Genomic DNA, 20,578 nt, shown 5'->3' with positions numbered 1-20,578 from the left:
TGTTGTGGCTGGGAGTAACAAAGTGTGACAATTTTTGGTTTTAATAATCTTTCAGCAAGTCCAGTTTGTGTGGGTTGTAATATAGGCTGGAGCGTCTAAGGCAACTGGCTGTGGCTCCATGGTAAACTAGTGCAGTGATCGAAGAGCACACATTTGTTGCTGGTTTGGTGAAATCTAATTATAGAATATACCACCAGTTTGGATGTGTCTGCCCTGTTTTCTTGACAGTCTGACCTGAGATTGGCACTCTCATCTGTGACCCAATGTAGATTCTGTGACACAGGTTTTATAGACAGCAGAGGAATGGTGAAATTCAGGTATCTTAGGTTCTATTTGGGGGTCTGGAGGAAAGACAATTCTGCCCGTATTCCCTCCAGGCTATCTCTGTCCTATCTTTTCTCCATACTTGTCTTCCAGAGGTCCCATTTTCCTCTCCTAAGCAGTCCTAGTGTCCACTCAGGCTTCTTATCCCAGTCCCAGTCTCCTTCCTCAGCAAGTCCTAGTCTCACCCCTCTGGATTTCTTTTCCCAATCCCATGTCCTTGCTCCCCCACCCCACGGTCAGTCTTCCCCACAACACCTATTTCCTCATCTGATTTCAATTTCCTCCAAAAGTTCACAGTCAATGATAAAAACTGGACTGACAATTGTTGTACATTTTTCAGTTTCATAGTTGCCTGCAGATTATTTAGCAATTTCTCATATACTGTACATTAATATGTATGTTGAGGGTTCTACTCTTTGGTGATTCTCTTATTCTTTGCTGCTTTAACAATAAAACATTTGAGAAATTTAATATGAATGTGAGCAGTGTTTACGTTGACTTGTTTATGTTACTTCAGTACCTCCTGGATAATGATTTACTAATCACAATGGTCCTCATTACATTTCAGATATTTTGGGTCAAACTCTGCAGTATCGAGGCCCTGAGTAATGACTCATGGACAAGAAGTTGTTTCAAAGCTATAAGATATGTCTGTATATTTTTATGTCTGGTATTTTTATTCCTCTATTGCCTAAAATAATCTATATTTCTGGTAATTCACATGACAGTCACATCAGAAGTATGTCTGTTGGGTTTCCTGTTTTGGGCTGGCTCATCAGACCGAAGAAAAGGGCTAAAAAAAAAAAAAAAGACTGAATTGACTGCTTCACGGTATTTCCATTTTTTTCAATTACATAAAAACAAAAAAGAGAACAGTGATAAGCCTGATGTTAAAGTGTAGAGTATCACAGGAGTTGAACTGCACCAAAAAAAGTGCCATCTCCATCCAATGATATTTTGGCCCTTCTCCGTGGTATTGTAAGTTGAAGTTCATCCCCTTCTTCTAATTTTGCAATGCCTGGAAAAGAATTTGGAATATCTTTAGATAGGTATTTTACATATGGTAGTATTCTAATAGATTGCATTCAGAGAGTATTCTGTATTACCTAAACACACATTATTTGCAATAAAAAAAAAATATTATTGGGCCCAATCTTGCAATCTTTACTCTGGCAAAGCTCACATTTAAATTTACCTATGATTTTGACCTTACATTTGAATGTCATTCTGTAATGATTACATTCTGTTCTTAAAGAACTACTGCCACACTTCAGCAAAGTTACCATAAACATAATAAATGGCCTTGTATTAGTCATGTATTTCTTGTCCTCTAATTGGTGATTACTACAATAGTTATATGCAAAGAATTTTTCCTTTCTAATTAGCTCCCTGCTACATGCGTCATTTAGCAATGGCACAATCCAGTGTCTGTGTCTCAGAACAGCTTTTATTGTGGTGATGCCATATACAATGAACTCTGGCATCAGTCAATATATCAAGCACGTGGGTACAAGATAAATGCACAGAAGAAAACACTCATAGAGAGAGCTTGCTAAACAACAATTATGGGAAAAGAAGTCTAGAGAAGTAAAGGCAATTAAAAGAGGTTTGGTAAAATATAGTCTGACAGGCTGCAACAATGGCTCTTTAAATCTTGCACAGGGGTTAGTATAACACACAAGTGTTTACAGCAGACTGTTGGAGCTCTGCTAATATAAAAGTATTATTTTTGTCTTGGTGTGCATATCTTGATTTACTTGCATGCAACATTTCTGATGGGACTGTCAAACACACTCCGCATTGGCCTAACTCTGTTTGCACTTAAGTCAATGATGAGACTCCAGCCATCTTTATTAGGAGCAGACGGTTAGGCTGATACTGACTGCTTCATCTTAAAGATGCTTAAATCCATATTTGGTTGACTAAAGCAGAATGCAGAGCCCTAAAATGGCTATTGTAGTTTCTACAGTAAATATAGATTTGGGCATCAAAGTATGAAAATTGGACTCTTTATGGAATTTCAATCATAAGAAAAATATATATGTTATTTGTACATAAACCAAAGTATGGCATACTTTCACTGGCAAGGTGATTTCTGAACCCATTACATTTTCACTATATGTAATCCTGTATCACCGCAAATTATATTTCATACAGTTTTACTATAAATAGAGAAGGGTAAAAACTCAGATATTTACCAGCGGTATAGCAAGAATTATTAGGATAAGAATGAGGCATGTTTTGGATACAACGAAATAATGTCACCAAACTCAGATCATCACCAAATACACGAGCCTTTTTCCTTTGTATTAGATGTCCCATAGCAAATGTTGTATCGGTATATAAAACCTGAAGAATAAAAAAGAAACAAACTTCAGACATACACTTTGAAGTTGTTAAGCACTCTAAGTCCAATATTAAAGTGAAATTAATATTCTTACCTGACCATATATGAAAAAGTAACCTGCTTCTTTAACCAATATTTTATTTCCTTGCTCTTCCAGAGCTGTTCCTCTTTTAAAGCTAAGAAGCCATGGAACAATGCTTGAGTCATCTAGAAGAGAGAGAGAATAATTTCTGGTAAGAAAAAAATCAAAATTAGTTAGTTCCTTCTTGTTTCCTTTGGTCAAAAATCAACAATGCTGACCTCTTGAAAAATAGCAGAGTTTAGAGAGGGGGATTTTCCAATTTAAATGGGGAGATTTGTGAGAATTATCCAGATCCAAAATTTTCATTATTTTTTGTAACTGGCATTATATTAACCAGAATACTGCTTGTTAGTTAGCCTGGAGCTTGAGTAGAAAATATGTGAATACATGGAAGGCACTGTTACCTTTTTGTTGGATGTTACTTTTGCTATCAGCAATCAATTGCAGACAGGCCTGTAGCACTGAAAAGAAAAAAATAAAAAAAATAAAAACAAGACTCCTTTTGTAATGAAAGAAAACAAATGAGAGGAAGTAATTAAGAGAATGGTTTAAGATCTTTGGAGGTCAAAAAAAAGTGACAAAGCATACTCATGAGGGAAATACTTTTATTCTCACTATGTGAAAGCAGGATCTCCCATTGCTTCTTTTGGCAGGTACTTGTCAGATGTACAGAACAGCCACTAGATTTTCACATTAAAGGGTCCTGGAGAAATTCAGAGATCATGCAGCCAACCTTGAATACTATGATAAAACAGTGGGCTTTCATCTGGGTTCCTAGTATACTTGAACAATGTAGTGTTAAGTCAGATGAGTTAGATGCTATTGGCTCCATTAGTTTAACTACATTTCTAACTGAAACCACACCAGACAATTCTCAGTTGTGATGGATGTCAGGCTTTCAAAAGATATTTTTTGTAGTATTTGCAGGAGTTCTTTAGTTTCACATAATATCAAAAGAAAATGGCAAGCGTGAATACGAATTCATTTCATATAACATTCCTAAAAGAGTAAGACTTCCCCATGTTCCAAAATAATAGGACTGTAGTGAAATTGCCCAATCAAAAAAGTGCTGATACAATGTTTGTAAGAGAAATTGTTGCAATTACAGCTATAAAACTTTTAGTACTTGTCAAAACTCATCCATTGCTTTAAAGCTTTGACATTGCATGCATTGGATAGAAATACACGACACACATTTAGTTATAGAAAAATAAGAAATATTGTGTCAAGTGTCAGGGGGTAGCCGTGTTAGTCTGGATCTGTAAAAGTGGCAGAGAGTCCTGTGGCACCTTATAGACTAACAGATGTATTGGAGCATAAGTTTTCGTGGGTGAATACCCACTTTGTCGGATGCCAGTATTGTGGTATTTTAAAGTGTTGGATCACAGCTAAATACAATTTAAGGCACCATAAAAAAAAATCTGCCACAGATAAGTGCCAGGAATCATAATAAAGGAGCCTATAAAGTTGCATTCATTAAGCACTGCTCTCAGTTAAGCCTTATCTTTACTGTTACTTCAAAGGATGAAAGTGTTAAATAAAAAATGTCTTCAGTACTGTCCAGAAAGTGTATGAATGTGCTAATCGAGTAATTTATCAGAAATGAAGAGAAGAAAATCCTAATTTGTTGAATCTCACTTCCCTGAAGCAGATAAACTCTGTGGGCAAATTCTGCCACCCTTACTCATACTGCTCCACAAGCAGTTGTAGTTTTTTTTTTAAACTAATGTTAAGACCTGTGTTCCTTATGACTGAGCCATAGTAACTATTTACTGACTCCCGAGCTGTTCAGTAGACTACACTGAAAATTTCTTTCCGGCCTTCAGAAAAATCAATCCCTTTTGCATATGTAACTTTCTTTTAAAAGAATGAGAAAAGATCTGGTGTCAGATGTGTGGTCTTGCGCTTATCACTGCTACTTCTGGTGATTTTTATAGCATTTCTTTTTTACTAAATTACACTGGGCCAGATACTCAGCTGGCATGAATCAGCCTAACTCCACTGACTTCAATTAAACTATGCTTATTGGCACCTGCTGAAGATTTGTATTTTTATTACAACCACATCGCAAAACTACTCATCATTCCAGGCACAGCTAATAATTATTAAAGCAGTAGTATCCTAAAGGTCTCATATCATCTGAGAAACTTTTTCATAAAAAGTACAAGTACCCTGTCTATTATCACACAACGTATTCCTAATTATAACTACTGAAGATAACCATCTGTTTGTCTAATCTTTTTGTGTTTCTAGATGGCACTGATTATATTCCTTGGAATATAATCCTTTACTTTTTATAAGGAGGGGACAAAAGATGATGTAATTTTGTTCACTGGTGCTAGAGCAAATGCTAACTGGCAAATTAAACGTCTTATTTAAAACCACAAATTAAACCACAGCAGTGTCCAAGAAACCAAAGTCTAGTTCAGAACTACCAACAGCAACAATTTTTTTAAACTTGTTCAAAATTCTGGAGCAACAGGCCCCGATCCAGCAAAATACTTTGCTTTGTTATCTTCAATGGGACTAGCCACATGTTTAAACCTGAGCACATGTTTAAGTACTTTGCTGAATCAGGGCCATAGGGAGTAAGATTACTGCTTGTTAAATAAGAAATAAGGAAGAAAACTATTTTCTCTGGGGAATTAGTATGGTTCCTCAGCAACACATTAGTTCTGATAGTCAATCTATTTCAAGAAGGAACCATGACTTACTCAGACTACAATGCCAAACACATACTATTTGTTAATTCTGTATTTGTTTGTGGAACTATTAATAATAATGGATTGGAATGAATAAAAATACCCAAACCCTTATCTGAACACCCTAAACTCTGTGTAAATTCAGATCTGAGTTATAACTTTGTGGGCCAAGCCCTTCTCTAATAATAAATGATAAATATAATAATAATTAATAATATTACAATGTGTATAAAGTTGTTTAAGCAAAAATAAAAGGGTGTGTGTGTGTGTGTGTGTGTGTGTGTGTGTGTAAAGTTGTTTAAGCAATAAAAATGTTGGCATACTGTGGGGCCATGCGGGTACCCATAGCTCTCCAACACCATTTTCTACAAGCCATTACCTTCTGATCCAACTGAGGGTTACCAAGAGAAACTACACCATTTGCTCAAGAAACTCCCTGAAAAAGCACAAGAACAAATCCGCACAGACACACCCCTGGAACCCCGACCTGGGGTATTCTATCTGCTACCCAAGATCCATAAACCTGGAAATCCTGGACGCCCCATCATCTCAGGCATTGGCACCTGACAGCAGGATATTGTCTGGCTATGTAGACTCCCTCCTCAGGCCCTTCGTTACCACTCCCAGCTATCTTTGAGACACCACTGACTTCCTGAGAAAACTACAATCCATCGGTGATCTTCCTGAATACTGAATACCATCCTAGCCACTATGGATGTAGAAGCCCTCTACACCAACATTCCACACAAAGATGGACTACAAGCCGTCAGGAACACTATCCCCGATAATGTCACGGCTAACCTGGTGGCTGAACTTTGTGACTTTGTCCTCACCCATAACTATTTCACATTTGGGGACAATGTATACCTTTAAATCAGCGGCCCTGCTATGGGTACCTGCATGGCCCCACAGTATGCCAACATTTTTATGGCTGACTTAGAACAACGCTTCCTCAGCTCTCGTCCCCTAATGCCCCTACTCTACTTGCGCTATATTGATGACATCTTCATCATCTGAACCCATGGAAAAGAAGCCCTTGAGGAATTCCACCATGATTTCAACCATTTCCATCCCACCATCAACCTCAGCCTGGACCAGTCAACACAAGAGATCCACTTCCTGGACACTACAGTGCTAATAAGCGATGGTCACATAAACACTGCCCTATACCGGAAACCTACTGACCACTATTCCTACCTGCATGCCTCCAGCTTTCATCCAGACCACACCACACAATCCTTTGTCTACAGCCAAGCTCTACGATACAACCGCATTTGCTCCAACCCCTCAGACTGAGACAAACACCTACAAGATCTCTATCAAGCATTCTTACAACTACAATACCTACCTGCTGAAGTGAAGAAGCAGATTGACAGAGCCAGAAAAGTACCCAGAAGTTACCTACTACAGGACAGACCCAACAAAGGTAATAATAGAACGCCACTAGCAATCGCCAACTAAAACCTCTCCAGCGCATCATCAAGGATCTACAACCTATCCTGAAGGACGACCTATCACTCTCACAGATCTTGGGAGACAGGCCAGTCTTTGCCGACAGGCCAGTCTTTGCCTACAGACAGCCCCCCCAACCTGAAGCAAATACTCACCAGCAGCCACACCCCACACAACAGAACCACTAACCCAGGAACCTATCCTTGCAACAAAGCCCATTGCCAACTGTGTCCACATATCTATTCAGGGGACACCATAGGGCCTAATCACATCAGCCACAATATCAGAGGCTTGTTCACCTGCACATCTACCAATGTGATATATGCCATCATGTGCCAGCAATGCCCCTCTGCCATGTACATTGGCTAAACTGGACAGTCTCTACGTAAAAGAATAAATGGACACAAATCAGACATCAACAATTATAACATTCAAAAACCAGTCGGAGAACACTTCAGTCTTTTTGGTCATTCAATTACAGATCTAAAAGTGGCAATTCTTCAACAAAAAAACTTCAAAAACAGACTCCAAGGAGAGACTGCTGAATTGGAATTAATTTGCAAACGGATACAATTAACTTAGGCTTGAATAAAGACTGGGAGTGGATGGGTCATTACACAAAGTAGAACTATTTCCCCATGTTTATTTCCCCCCCCAAATTTCCCCCCCACACACACACACACTGTTCCTCATATGTTCTTGTCAACTGCTGGAAATGGCCCACCTTGATTATCACTACAAAAGGATTTTCCCCCCTCCGCTCTCCTGCTGGTACTTGTTACAGTGTGTATGGCAACACCCATTGTTTCATGTTCTCTGTGTATATAAATCTCCCCACTGTATTTTCCACTGAATGCATCCGATGAAGTGAGCTGTAGCTCACGAAAGCTTATGCTCAAGTAAATTTGTTAGTCTGTAAGGTGCCACAAGTACTCCTTTTCTTTTCTCGGATACAGACTAACACGGCTGCTACTCTGAAAGTTGTTTAAGATCATCTAAAAACGTTTAAGATCATCATAACAACCGAAGAAAGCAGATTAGATCATCATCATGATGACAGTATGCATTGCATCTGGAGTATTCAAAACTTGCATAATCTCTTGTAACCTCATACAGAAAAGAACTGCTCTTCTTGTAAGACAAGTTTTTCTAACTTTTATACCTCCAGGGGAAAAAATTATAGAAACCAAGTTTCAGAATGTAATCTCTCTTCCCTGAGCTAAACGGATACTTCTGAATTTAGAGACTCCAGGTTCATTAACAAACCACAGACAGAACTTAAAGGGATGTGGCCTACCTATCTGAGCAATGCATGCTTATTTTCCAAAACACTAGGAAGGACTGTCCTGTGAGTCTAGTGCAAGCTGCTGCTCTAGCAACCCATTTCTTACACATGAGACTGCAGACTGGGTTTATGTATACATCTATGCATGATCAGAGACTTCATATCAATATTATCATATCCCCTCCCATGCTGATTTTATAAAATCTTATTTGCATAGTTACCCATGTCCTAATAAGTTGGGACCAACCTTCCACTATATTAATTCTTGAAGAAATTTTCAAATGTGGGTGCCTAAAGTTAGGTACATATGTATGGATTATGGTGATAATTAAAAGTGGTCTGAGGTGTCAAACACTAATGAGTCCCATTGACACCAAATAGAGTTGGCAGAGTTCAGTAACTTTGAAAAACAAACTACTTATGTAGGTGCCTAAATATGGCATTAAGCACACAATTTAGGCATGCCTTAGGGTACCCAAGTTTGAAAACATTGGCATTAGCCCCCTAAGTATCTTTAGAGAAATGTTTGCTAAAAGGATTTCCACACATCCCTTCTTTCTTTTATGGCCCTCATATATTCTCCATGGAATTTCTGAAACATGCTTGAGTACTGTATAATTCTATATGAAGTGGGGTTTTGTTTGTTTCTATCCTATTTTTCTTCCAGGAGCTGCTTGCTTTATTTTTCATCCATAGATGGGAATGATGAAATATCCCTATATAATTCATTTTTAAGACTGGTTTATCTGGCTCTCAGTACTATAAATACTTCAGATACATAAACTAGTAAAGACAGCCTAATTCCTGTGTAAGGACAGGTTAGTCATATTTAGGGGATGTGACTCAGATCTAATATATATCCCCAATATATTTTTTGCTGTATCTTGATATTAATAGATTGACCATTACTGTGTTATGTTCCACATAATAAGTATATACATATTAAATTCACATAATAGTATGTGTCTCTTTTATAAGGGAGAGTTTACTTAGTAACTATTTTTGAGTTTCCAGTATTTCACATAATATGCATAGCATTGATTCATCCAGGCTGTAAATTGGATCCTTCATGCTAAACTGCATGTCCTGGATTAAATCTCTTCATGCCATGTGGTCGAGGAGGGGTTGCTTCCTCTTTGACTTACATTGCTGTCAGCAGAAACATAAAACAAACATTTTTTCTTTTCCAGACCAGAAGCAGAAAATCTTGAGAACTGCACCCATCTTTCCATTCCATTTGCAAAAACATTGGGTATCCTCATGACCTGCTGGGGGCATTACGCTAGTCACTCTTTTTTCCCCTTAAGGGATGGCAAGGAAAGATTGGCCAAGGCAGGGTGGGTTTTTTCATTTTCTCCACAACAGTTCTGGAAACCAGTGGGGAAGGGCAGGAGGGTGAGGTTATAATTTGTACTCTGTGTCTGACCTGGAGGTTGCAGAAGTCATGGATTCCGTGACTTCCCTTGATCTCCATGACTTCTGCTGCGGGCAGTATGGCCGTTCCCAGGGCCTCCTGACCAGCTGGCCCTGGGGACAGCCACACCTGCCGCTGCTGAAGCTGCACCGGAGCCAGTCACTGCTCCCTGGCTGCGGTCCTGGAGGCAGCTGGAGCAGTGGTGGTGGGTGACTCCCAGCAGCTGCTGCTGCTGGACCCGGGTTGTCCCGCAAAAGACCTGCAGCCCCACAGCTAAGATTTAGTCAGAGGTATTTATAGTACAAGTCATGGACAGGTTATGGGTCATGAATTTTTGTTTATTGCCCATGACCTGTTCTGTCCATGACTTGTATTAAAAATACCTATGACTAAATTGTAGTCTTAGTTATAACGTCACAATTTAGCACACAAGACTCTTAGCAGATGTCCAGTGCAGGGCATCATTATAGAAGGGATATGATTGTCAGATATGATGGATTGGAAAAGGAATGGAAAAAGGCATTCCTAAAGAGAGCTGAGAAAGTGCAGTTAGGGCTCCTGTGTCTGGTACAGTGGGGAGCCAACCCCCTCCTTTCATAGTTCCCTTTTACCTCTACAAGCAAAGGGTGGCAAGGTCCCAGCTATGGGATGGCTGGGACCAGGATGAGCATTATGTGGAAATGATTAAGCAATGATGACGACCTGAACTGTACAATTTATTGCCAAGTACACCCAGATATTTTATATGAATACAGTTGTGGACTAATTAAACCACATCCATTACCACCTCTCTTTCTTCTGGCAAGCCTGGAATAGCTAGAGGAAACAGACAAAAGGTGATAGCTTGCTATAGCTAACATTGAAGTTTGCATGCTGTTAATTATTGAGACAGGACATGGGCATCTGCCGTCTTGCCAGCTGCGGGTGTGAATTTGTTGGCCTGTATGCCAGATTAGGCTATTGCACTGATGTTTGATTTATGTGGGAATTTTCTGTGGTTAAAGGGAGTCCCAAGTCTTTTGTTAGGGAAATTGAAGCAGGTGCTTTGTAACTTCTCAGTACACCACAGTAAATATTTGCTGTTAATTCATGGAATAACCACAAAAAAACTTTACCAAAACTTAAATTGACAAAGGGCTTGATTCTAATACCCCTTATTTTTCTCTGGCATCAAAGTTATTCTTGAGTTGCACTGGTGGAAATGAGATCAGAATCAGGCCCACACAGTACATGTGAATGAAACTTTGGCACACACAGAGACTAATAATTTGACTCAGATAACCAAAAACCACCTTCTTGTTCCTGGACATCACTTTGCACGGATCTCCGGCATAAAACATGTTGGCACAAAATGAACAAATGTAACCATGGTGTTTAATATGGGGCTAGTTTCAGTTGTGTTGAAGACCCTATATTTTCCTCTGTTAGATAGAAAGATACTCATTGCTCTTTAACAATAAGAAAGAAAGAAAAGTCCTGTTATAAATGGTTTGATGATTTGTCTGCCTGGGTGTTCATTATATGTACTCCTGGCAATAGTCTATTAACTCCCACTCAGTGCAGCAAGAGTTCTGACTTTGAGTGATAAGCATACCGCTATATTTGGAATTGGTGATAGAAATCATCTCTTTCCCATCTACTTGGGCTTTAACTTTCAAAGGTACATATTGTACTAGCACTGATGATTATATATTATAAAAATACAATAGTATCCTCCAAAATAAACTTTAAAAAGACCATAATTGTGATGTATTTATTTTTGTTTCACTCTTCATGGTAATCAAAACCCTACTATGTGGCCATCTTTACATGCAGAACTCCCAGCAAATGAAAAGAAGAGTATTAAGCAGGAGTTCCATACAGGCAACAGCTTCTGGATTGGATATAGGGGATGAATGATGGTACATATATTTCAAGCATTTTTTTAATTAATTTAAGATATAAAAGAAAACTAAGTTTGAATAAAATATTTAACATCATTATCAAAACTAGATTCTTCATATTTAATTAAACTTAAAATACTGTCTTTTACCTACTGCCTAATGAAGAGAGATGCCAACAACAATATTTTAGATGACATTTTCGATCAATTAATTTTTTATTAAATCAATGTAGTTATCAGTGAACTATGGTCAATAACCTCGTAAGAGTTAAAGTAAATCGTGAGACCATCAGAAACTAAAATATTCATAAAGATACTTTATGAATAAGTTGCTCTCTGAGGCCTTGAATTAGCAAAGCACTTAAGCACACGCTTAACCCTAAACTCATGACTTCAAAATGAATGAAACAGAATCCGTAGGATCATTCAGCACCTAGAAGAATTAGGATGGCACCAAAATGTGTGAGGACTTGAAGACTGAATCTGCAGTGACAACAATTTCCATGACTAAATGTGAGAGGATTCATCACCATGAACACCACCATCCTTCCTGGTTACTCCGGCTCTATCTGCACACTATCTTCACTGTTTGTGAATCTCACTGGACCAGAAAGTTTGATCTAGGGACATAGAGTTTCGTAGTGAACACTGATATGAGAATTTTAAAGGAATTGGCACATGAAATTACAAGCCCATTAGCAAGAATTATTAATGAATCTGTAAACTCAGGGGTTGTACAGCACGATTGGAGAATTGCTAACATAGTTCCTATTTTTAAGAAAGGGGAAAAAAGTGATCCAGGTAACTACAGGCCTGTTAATTTGATATCTGTAGTATGCAAGATCTTGGAAAAAATTTTGAAGGAGAAAGAAGTTAAGAACATTGAGGTCAATGGTAAATGGGACAAAATACAACATGGTTTTATAAAAGGTAGAGCATGCCAAATCAACCTGATCTCCTTCTTTGAGAAAGTAACAGATTTTTTAGACAAAGGAACACAGTCAATCTAGATTTCAGTAAGACGTTTGATATGGTGCCACATGGGGAATTATTAGTTAAATTGGAAAAGATGGGGATCAATATGAAAATTGAAAGATGGATAAGGAATTGGTTAAAGGGGAGACTACTGCGGGTCATACTGAAAGGTGAACTGTCAGGTTGGAGGGAGGTTATCAGTGGAGCTCCTCAGGGATCGGTTTTGGGACCAATCTTATTTAATCTTTTTATTACTGACCTCGGCACAAAAAGTGGGAATGTGGAATGTGCTAATAAAGTTTGCGGATGACACGAAGCTGGGAGGTATTGCCAATTCAGAGAAGGACTGGGATATCATACAGGAAGATCTGGATGTCCTTGTAAACTGGAATAATAGTAATAGGATGAAATTTAATAGTGAGAAGTGTAAGGTCATGTATTTAGGGATTAATAACAAGAATTTAAGTTATAAGCTGGGGACGCATCAATTGGAAGTAACGGAGGAGGAGAAGGACCTTGGAGTATTGGTTGACCACAGGATGACTATGAGCCACCAATGTGATAAGGCCATGAAAAAAGCTAATGCGGTCTTGGGACGCATCATGCAAGGTATTTCCAGTAGAGAAAGGAGGTGTTAGTACCATTATACAAGGCACTGGTGAGACCTCATCTGGAATAGTGTGTGTAGTTCTGGTCTCCCATGTTTAAGAAGGATTAATTCAAACTGGAACAGGTACAGAGAAGGTCTACTAGGATGATCCGAGGAATGGAAAACCTGTCTTATGAAAGGAAACTCAAGGAGCTTGGCTTGTTTAGCCTAACCAAAAGAAGGCTGAGTGGAGATATGATTGCTCTCTATACATACATCAGAGGGATAAATACTATGGAGGGAGAGGAATTACTTAAGCTCAGTACCAATGTGGACACAAGAACAAATGGATATAAACTGGCCATCAGGAAGTTTAGACTTGAAATTAGACGAAGGTCTCTACCATCAGAGGAGTAAAGTTCTGGAACAGCCTTCCAAGGAAAGCAGTGGGGGCAAAAGATCTATCTGGTTTCAAGATTAAGCTTGATAAATTTATGGAGGAGATGGAATGATGAGATAACATGATTTTGATAATTAATTGATCTTTAACTATTCATGATAAATGGGCCCAATGGCCTGTGATGGGATGTTAGATTGGGTGGGATCTGAGTTACTACAGAAAATTCTTTCCTGGGTATCTGGCTGATGAATCATGCTCAGGGTTCAGCTGATCACCATATTTGGGGTTGGGAAGGAATTTTCCTCTAGGGCAGATTGGAAGAGGCCCTGGGGATTTTCGCCTTCCTCTGCAGCGTGGGGCTTGGGTCACTTGCTGTAGGATTCTGTGCACCTTGAAGTCTTTAAACCATGATTTGAGGACTTCAATAGCTCAGACATAGGTGAGAGGTTTATTGCAGGAGTGGGTGGGTAAGATTCTGTGACCTGCATTGTGCAGGAGGTCAGACTAGATGATCATAATGGTCCCTTCTGACCTTAAAGTCTATGAGTCACTGCAACATTGTATGCAAGAGAGAAGAGGGACAATCCTATTATGAAGATCTGTCTCTCATTTTGGCCTCTGCCTCATTTTGACATGTCTCTCTAAAAGTTATTTGTTTTAAAGAAGTTCCTGCTGGAGACTATGCAGACCTTTGGGACTGAAAAAATGGACATAGTGATGTTCCTGTGAGCCACAAAGGGACTTTAATATATAAGGTTTTCAACTCACTTCACCAGTACTCTGTAACCTAAATTGTGGGGCCTCATTAGTGACACTTTTGTAGCGATAACTTAGTAGAATTTCTTTTAAAGCAATTTTCTCTTTATTTGATTCTTTCTATTTTCCATACTATGCCAATCAAAGGTTGTCTTATTTAAGCTAACTGAAACCGGATGTGAAGACTGGTAAATTGGGAGATAATTGTTGGGAGACACCTTGAAAAGAATAAACCTGAATTTTGACTTCAGAGGAGGCTGAGTAAGAGTAGGGATAACACAATTGCTCTCTCCAAATAACATACGATAAAAACCACCAGAGACACATGGCTGATAAAGCCGAATAAACCTGCAGAGTGCTAAGCCCAAAGCTGGTATCTGACCCGGATAGGTGTTTTTTATTGTATTTAAGTATTAGGAATAGAAGAATACTAAACGTTTAGGCAAAATCAAGGATGTTAGCTCAGTGGCTCTGGTGACATGCCATAAGAAGTTAATGGGACTGCACAAAGAGCACTAAGTTTTCTCAAACTGCAGATTCTTTCTGCATAACATCTCTAAGAGACAGCCTTTCCTAGCCATCCACACTGCGAAACCTCATCTCATCATCTCGTGTCTTGATTACTTGACAAATGCAATCTTGCCCTGGTCATATCCATTCAGAATGCTGCTGCAAAGATAATTTTTCTAGCCTGTTGCTTTGACCAGGTCTCTCCACTGGTGCCCTTTCTCTATCGCATCAAACATAAATAACCTGACATCACTTTAAAGGCCCTTCACAGCCTACCTCGACTCTACCCTCATTTTGCATGTGTTATCAAAATATCGATTCCCACCTCTGATCGGCCAAAAGTGCCAGCCTCCAAGCTCAAGCGCCTTCATGCTTTTCTCCCATGCTGCCCCTCATGCTTGGGAGATTCTCCCCATAAACATCCACAAAGAGACCTTAATATCCTCCACATTTTTCCTAAAACTTTCCTTTGCGATGATGCCTACCAAAGGCTTGACAAGGGTTAGGCTGCTGGTGTGCTGAGACCACTGCCTATCATGCTGACCAATACTGTCTCATTATTTCCTTGAGCTCCCCATCAGTCTGTCTCCATCTATTGTCTGTGTCTTATACTTCAATTGTAAGATCTTGGGGCAGGGACTGCCCTTCTGTTATGTACAGAGCCTAGCACAGTGGGATGCTGGTCTATGACTGGGGCTCCTAGGGACCATGGCAATACAAAGAAAAATAATGATAATTTGCTTCTGTACTGTATTGAGGGTTTTAAACTAAGGGCCTGATCCAAAGTCTATTAAGTCAGCTGTAATAATCCCATTGAATTCAATAGGCTTTGGATTTGGTCCTCAGTGAATACAGTATTTTCTTTTTGGGGACTCACGGGAAAGTAAGTGAATATACAGTAACTTGAACTTTAGCCTACTAAATGAAGTTTCAGTTAAATAAACATCTCACTTTACTTAAAATGTGTTTTTGACTGATAGTTTAAAGTCTGATTCAGGGTTGATGTACACACAAATTGCTGATTTAACGAAATCAGTTACTGAATTAAACTAAATCAACATCCAGTCAAACTAATTTAAGAGAGTATTCACATGAGGACTGCACTGATTTTTTACAATTCACAAACCCCCTTTAGTTAAATCAGTGTAATATGAGGAGATAAATTGGGTCTTTATTAAAATAAAAAGCACATTGACTCTTTGGGAACTATAGGGACAACTTTAGTGCTCTTCATGCACTTATATGACTGTTAATTTTATGGGTCATGAGTAAGGCTTCAAGTCTATCATGGAGGTCACAGATTCCGTGACTTTCCGTGACCTCTGTGATTTCTGCAGCAGCTGGTGCTGGCTCAGGGGATGCCCGAGTCGGGCAGCCCCTGGGCCAGCAGCAGCAGTTTGGGTGTGTGGGAGGAGGTTCAGGGCTAGGGGAGCAGGAGAGGCACTTACCTCAGGATGGGGGGCTCCCACTGGCATAGCCCTGCAGCTAGTAGGCGGTGGAGAGACCAGGAGAGACTCCATGCCACGTACTGCCTGCGCCTGCAGATCCCGCCTGCTGAAGCTGGCGCTTGTGCCCCTTCACTACCTAGGAGCTGCAGGGACGCAGAGCCAGGTAGGGAGCCCCTGCCAGCCTCACCAACCCCGCCCCCCCTGCCCCACACCAGCGGGGATCCCAGGCCACACACTGAAGCCTGAACATCCTCCCTAGCGCTTGCGCCCCACCCTCAAGACCTCTCCCCCCTGCAACCCTCTCCGCCCAAGTTTTGGTCACAGGTATTTTTAGTAAAAATCATGGACGGGTCACAGGCCGTGAATTTTTGTTTACTCCCTGTGACTTGTCCATGACTTTTACTAAGAATACCTGTGACTAAAATGTAGTCTTAGTCATGAGTAGACTTGGGGAGAATAATAAAGTGTTTTGGTCTTTCATCAACAGAAAAACTAGTCCATTAAAATTACAACACAAGCAAAATGATTTCAAAGAGTTTAAAAAGTTTTCTATGAAGCCTCAAATAGACTTAGAGCCATGAGAGAGAGTTCTGACAAAAAAATTTTTAAAGCACTACCTTTTTAACAGAAGCATTTATATTTTTTAAAGGGGAACATTTTGAGCAAGTCTGTTGGATTAGTCTATTGGATTCTTTTTGTTCTGCCTCTTTTGACAGGTACAAATTAGCTGTTCTCTGTGAAAACTTAAGACTTCCCCAAACAAAGCTATGAAGCTGTCCCTCCACTTCTCTCTTTTATGAGGAAACTGGTAAGTATTACCAGAAAAGTGACTTTATTATGATTTAAAGAGAGAAAAAAAAATCTGAACTCAGTCGTGTGAATTTACTGCTCTGGTCTGATTCACTATAGAGAGATGCTTGAGTTATTAGAAGGAGGTTGGGATCCATATCTAAAAACCTGCCAGAAGTTCAATGCTCAGACAGTTGGCATTGGGCAGGGGATCACTATTCCCTTTGGGTCGTTATGTTTAGAGTTAACACCATTCATTTTACAATAATAGTGTACAACAACAGGGGACGTTGTGCTGCTGTTTCTTCCAGTTGAGAACATGAGTCAAGCTCTGCTGTTTTCCTCATCTCCCAACCCCATCCCCTGTGTCGCTCCAGTATCCACATATCTTCCTCCCAGCAGTTCAACCCATCTTGTCACTTACTTATTTCTTCTCTGGGCACAGCATACCTTCTCCCTCTGTTTCTGCTTGCACTCCAGCCTCTCTTTTCATTACCGTTACCTGCCTCAGAAGCAGGCAGCCTGGTTTCCTGACAATGACAAGGAATGACAATGACAATGACAAACAAGATTAGAGCAGGGATAGGAGCTCCAAATACTCATCCCCGCCCTCCTCATCCTAGCAACCAAGAGCAGGTCTCAGACGCCACTGCAACTCACCTGCCTGGCAGTAGCTACTGATAACTGCAAGGAAGAAGAGGATAGGGTACCCTCTTTAATCGCATCCTGAGGCTGGGGTAGCGGAGCTCTTGCCTGGACTCTGTAGATCAGCTCGCTGCGGAGAGTTGCTAGTTCTGCTTTAAGTGTGAGAATGTGATAAAGACACACTGCTGCAAGAGAAGAGGACAGGAGCGTTGCAAGCCACAGGAATGTGACTGAGAGGAGTCCTTTGCTGCCCAAACCAGCACCGGGGAGAGCAGGAGGAGTGGTGGAGGTACCCTTCTGTTGGATGATGTGCATACAGTCCATGGATTTCATCTCTGCTCTTTCCTTACTAAAGCCAGAGGGAACATTCAGCTCCGGGGTGTAATCAATTTTGCCAGTTGCTGGCTGAAACTAAGGGCAGCTAAAATATCTGACCAAAACGCCCAGATCATTTCCTGTCATATGGAGCTGTTGATACAAACATTAAGTTTAATGTACAGGGTAAGTGTCTAAGATGCAGGCTCCCTTAGCTTTCTTCTTACTGCTCTGCATCTTGGCAAATTATTATTCTCTCTTCAGCTGCTTGCTCAATCTACCTTCCTCATTTCACTTTCAGCTTTTTACTTTTTATGGCAACTCGCCCATTACCATCTCCTGTTATCTTTGTATCCAGACATGATTAAAACATCTGATACCATTTGTATCCTGAATCTTAGGTAACAGTGCAGAAGAGCTGTAAGACTCCCTGCCAAAATATTGTATCCTGTCACAACCTAACACATAAAGTGATCTCTAAAAATAGAACTATAAAGTAGTTCTCAAGAACACAGAATGTATGTCAGTGCATGAAGTGACAGAATTTCTATCAGTATCCTAAAAACAGAAAAAAGTTTTCCAAGTACAGGTAGCAGAGCATTTCATTTTTCTGACTGTGGGAAGTTGCAGGCTCAATGGAGGGCCAGATGTTCCCAAAGAATTTGAGAATGACTTTTAAGTACAATTTGTTTAATAAATTTACCGATTCTGCTGTGGAGTTCAAGCATTTGGATGTGGGATTAACCAAGGATTGATACACTTTCTTTCTACCATCATCTTTGTATGGAGAATTCCATAAAGAGGAAGAACTTGTTCCAGAATGCATGCACTTTAGAAGGCAAAGATAATTCATGGAATTTAAACCTGTCTGCTTAATTTTACTTTGTAAACCTGTCTGCTTGGCTTTGGGCTCATCTCTTCCTATGATCTATTAATCCCTGCATCCCACTGAACTTTTTGACAGAATCTTAAAATGGGGGTGATGGGAATTTAACTACAGTAGAACCTCAGAGTTACGAACACCAGAATTACAAATTGAGCAGTCAACCACACACCTCATTTGGAACCAGAAATACGCAATCAGGCAGCAGCAGAGCTCCCCCCTTCCCCCTGCCAAAAAAAGCAAATACAGTACAGTACTGTATTAAACTACTAAAGCATAAAGGGAAAGCAGCATTTTTCTTCTGCATAAAAGTTTCAAAGCTATATTAAGTCAATGTTCAGTTGTAAACTTTTGAAAGAACATCCATAACATTTTGTTCAGAGTTACGAATATTTCAGAATTATATACAACACCCTCCATTCCTGAGGTGTACGTAATTGAAGTTCTACTGTAATTTACACTCTTGCCATCCCATGCTTAATTCATCCAGAAAAGAATGTTGCAGTACATCCCTTCAGCAACACAGACAGTCATGAAAATGTCAGACGTGTCCACCACTCTCTGCAGTGACTTCCCATAAAAGTTAAGTTCAAGGTCTCAGTCCTTATCTTCAAAACACTCAACAGTCTGGGCCCATGACATCTAAGAGATCATCTGATGCTCCAGGATGAGGACTGTGATAAACAGGAATAATGGAACTTTCTACTACAAGGGTAAAACTTGTCTGTGCAAGAACAATGATCTTGGGGATGGTCTCAGACTGTGGAGTGAACTCCTTCAGGAATGAAGGACCATCATAAACCTCACACCTTCTCACTCTAAGTGCAGTGTATACTTTTTCAACCTTGCCTTCTCTAACAAATACATATCAGCATGTACCACATATACTACACTGCACACACAAAGAGCTCTGAGTCACTAATATTTATTTTTAACAAATCTGCAAAACACTGAGGAAATTCCAGAAGACTGGAAAAAAAGGTAACGTGCCAATATTTAAAAAAGGTAAATGGGATAACCTGTGAAACTTTAGGCTGATTAGCCTGACATTGATACCATGCAAAGTCATGAAAAGACCAAATATGGGAAGTTATTGGTAATGAATTAAAATGACAATAGCATAATCAATGACATTAACAGGTTTAGCAAAATAGATCTTGTCAAACAAACATTTTTTGGTAAGATCACAAGTTTCGATGGTAAAAGTAACTGTGATGACTTTTGTAAAACATTTGATATAATCCTGCAGACATTCTGATAAATTTAGCACTATACAAAATCATATTAATGGATTAAAAATTGGTTAACATAGATCCCAAAAAGTAATTGTAAATGGGATATTGTCATCCAATGAGGTTGATTCTAGCAGAGTCTTAAAAACAATCTGCTCTTGACTCACTAATAATCAATTTTTATAAATGATGTGGAAGAAAACATAAAATAATTGCTGGTAAAGTTTCCAAATTACATTAAATTGGTAGCGTGATAAATTAAAATGGGCACAGGTAATTTATACAGACTAATCTGGATCACTTGGTAAAGTGGGCTCATCTGAACAACATGCATTGTAAAACACAAATAAATGCAAGATCACGTAGGAACAAAGAATGTAGGTCAGATGGGGCTGTATCCTGGAAAGCAGTAATTCTGAAAAGGAAGGGTCATGGCAAATAATTAAGGCTAAGATTTAGTCACAGGTATTTTTGTTAAAAAAAAAAAAAATAGTCATAGACAGGTCACGGGCAATAAATAAAAATTCACAGCCCGTGACCTGTCCATG

The 20,578-nt window shown here is 39.5% G+C and overlaps 1 protein-coding gene across 1 annotated transcript in view; it reads right to left on the bottom strand.

Moving 5' to 3' along the window:
* Positions 1–951: 951 nt before the first annotated feature.
* Positions 952–20,578, bottom strand: part of TNFSF13B (TNF superfamily member 13b) — a 35,817-nt gene continuing 16,190 nt past the window's right edge. Inside the window, exons 2-7 of the mRNA XM_043507040.1 lie at positions 17,616–18,068; positions 17,380–17,485; positions 3,158–3,214; positions 2,766–2,878; positions 2,523–2,673; positions 952–1,342 (exon numbers count right to left, since the gene is read on the bottom strand). Of these exons, the coding sequence (XP_043362975.1) occupies positions 1,230–1,342; positions 2,523–2,673; positions 2,766–2,878; positions 3,158–3,214; positions 17,380–17,485; positions 17,616–17,933 (858 nt within the window). The 5' untranslated portion in view covers positions 17,934–18,068 and the 3' untranslated portion in view covers positions 952–1,229. The remainder of the gene's footprint in view (positions 1,343–2,522; positions 2,674–2,765; positions 2,879–3,157; positions 3,215–17,379; positions 17,486–17,615; positions 18,069–20,578) is intronic.

Source organism: Dermochelys coriacea, chromosome 1 (assembly GCF_009764565.3).
Source record: "Dermochelys coriacea isolate rDerCor1 chromosome 1, rDerCor1.pri.v4, whole genome shotgun sequence".
Lineage (NCBI taxonomy): Eukaryota > Metazoa > Chordata > Testudines > Dermochelyidae > Dermochelys > Dermochelys coriacea.
This window is presented reverse-complemented; position numbering and strand designations above follow the sequence as displayed.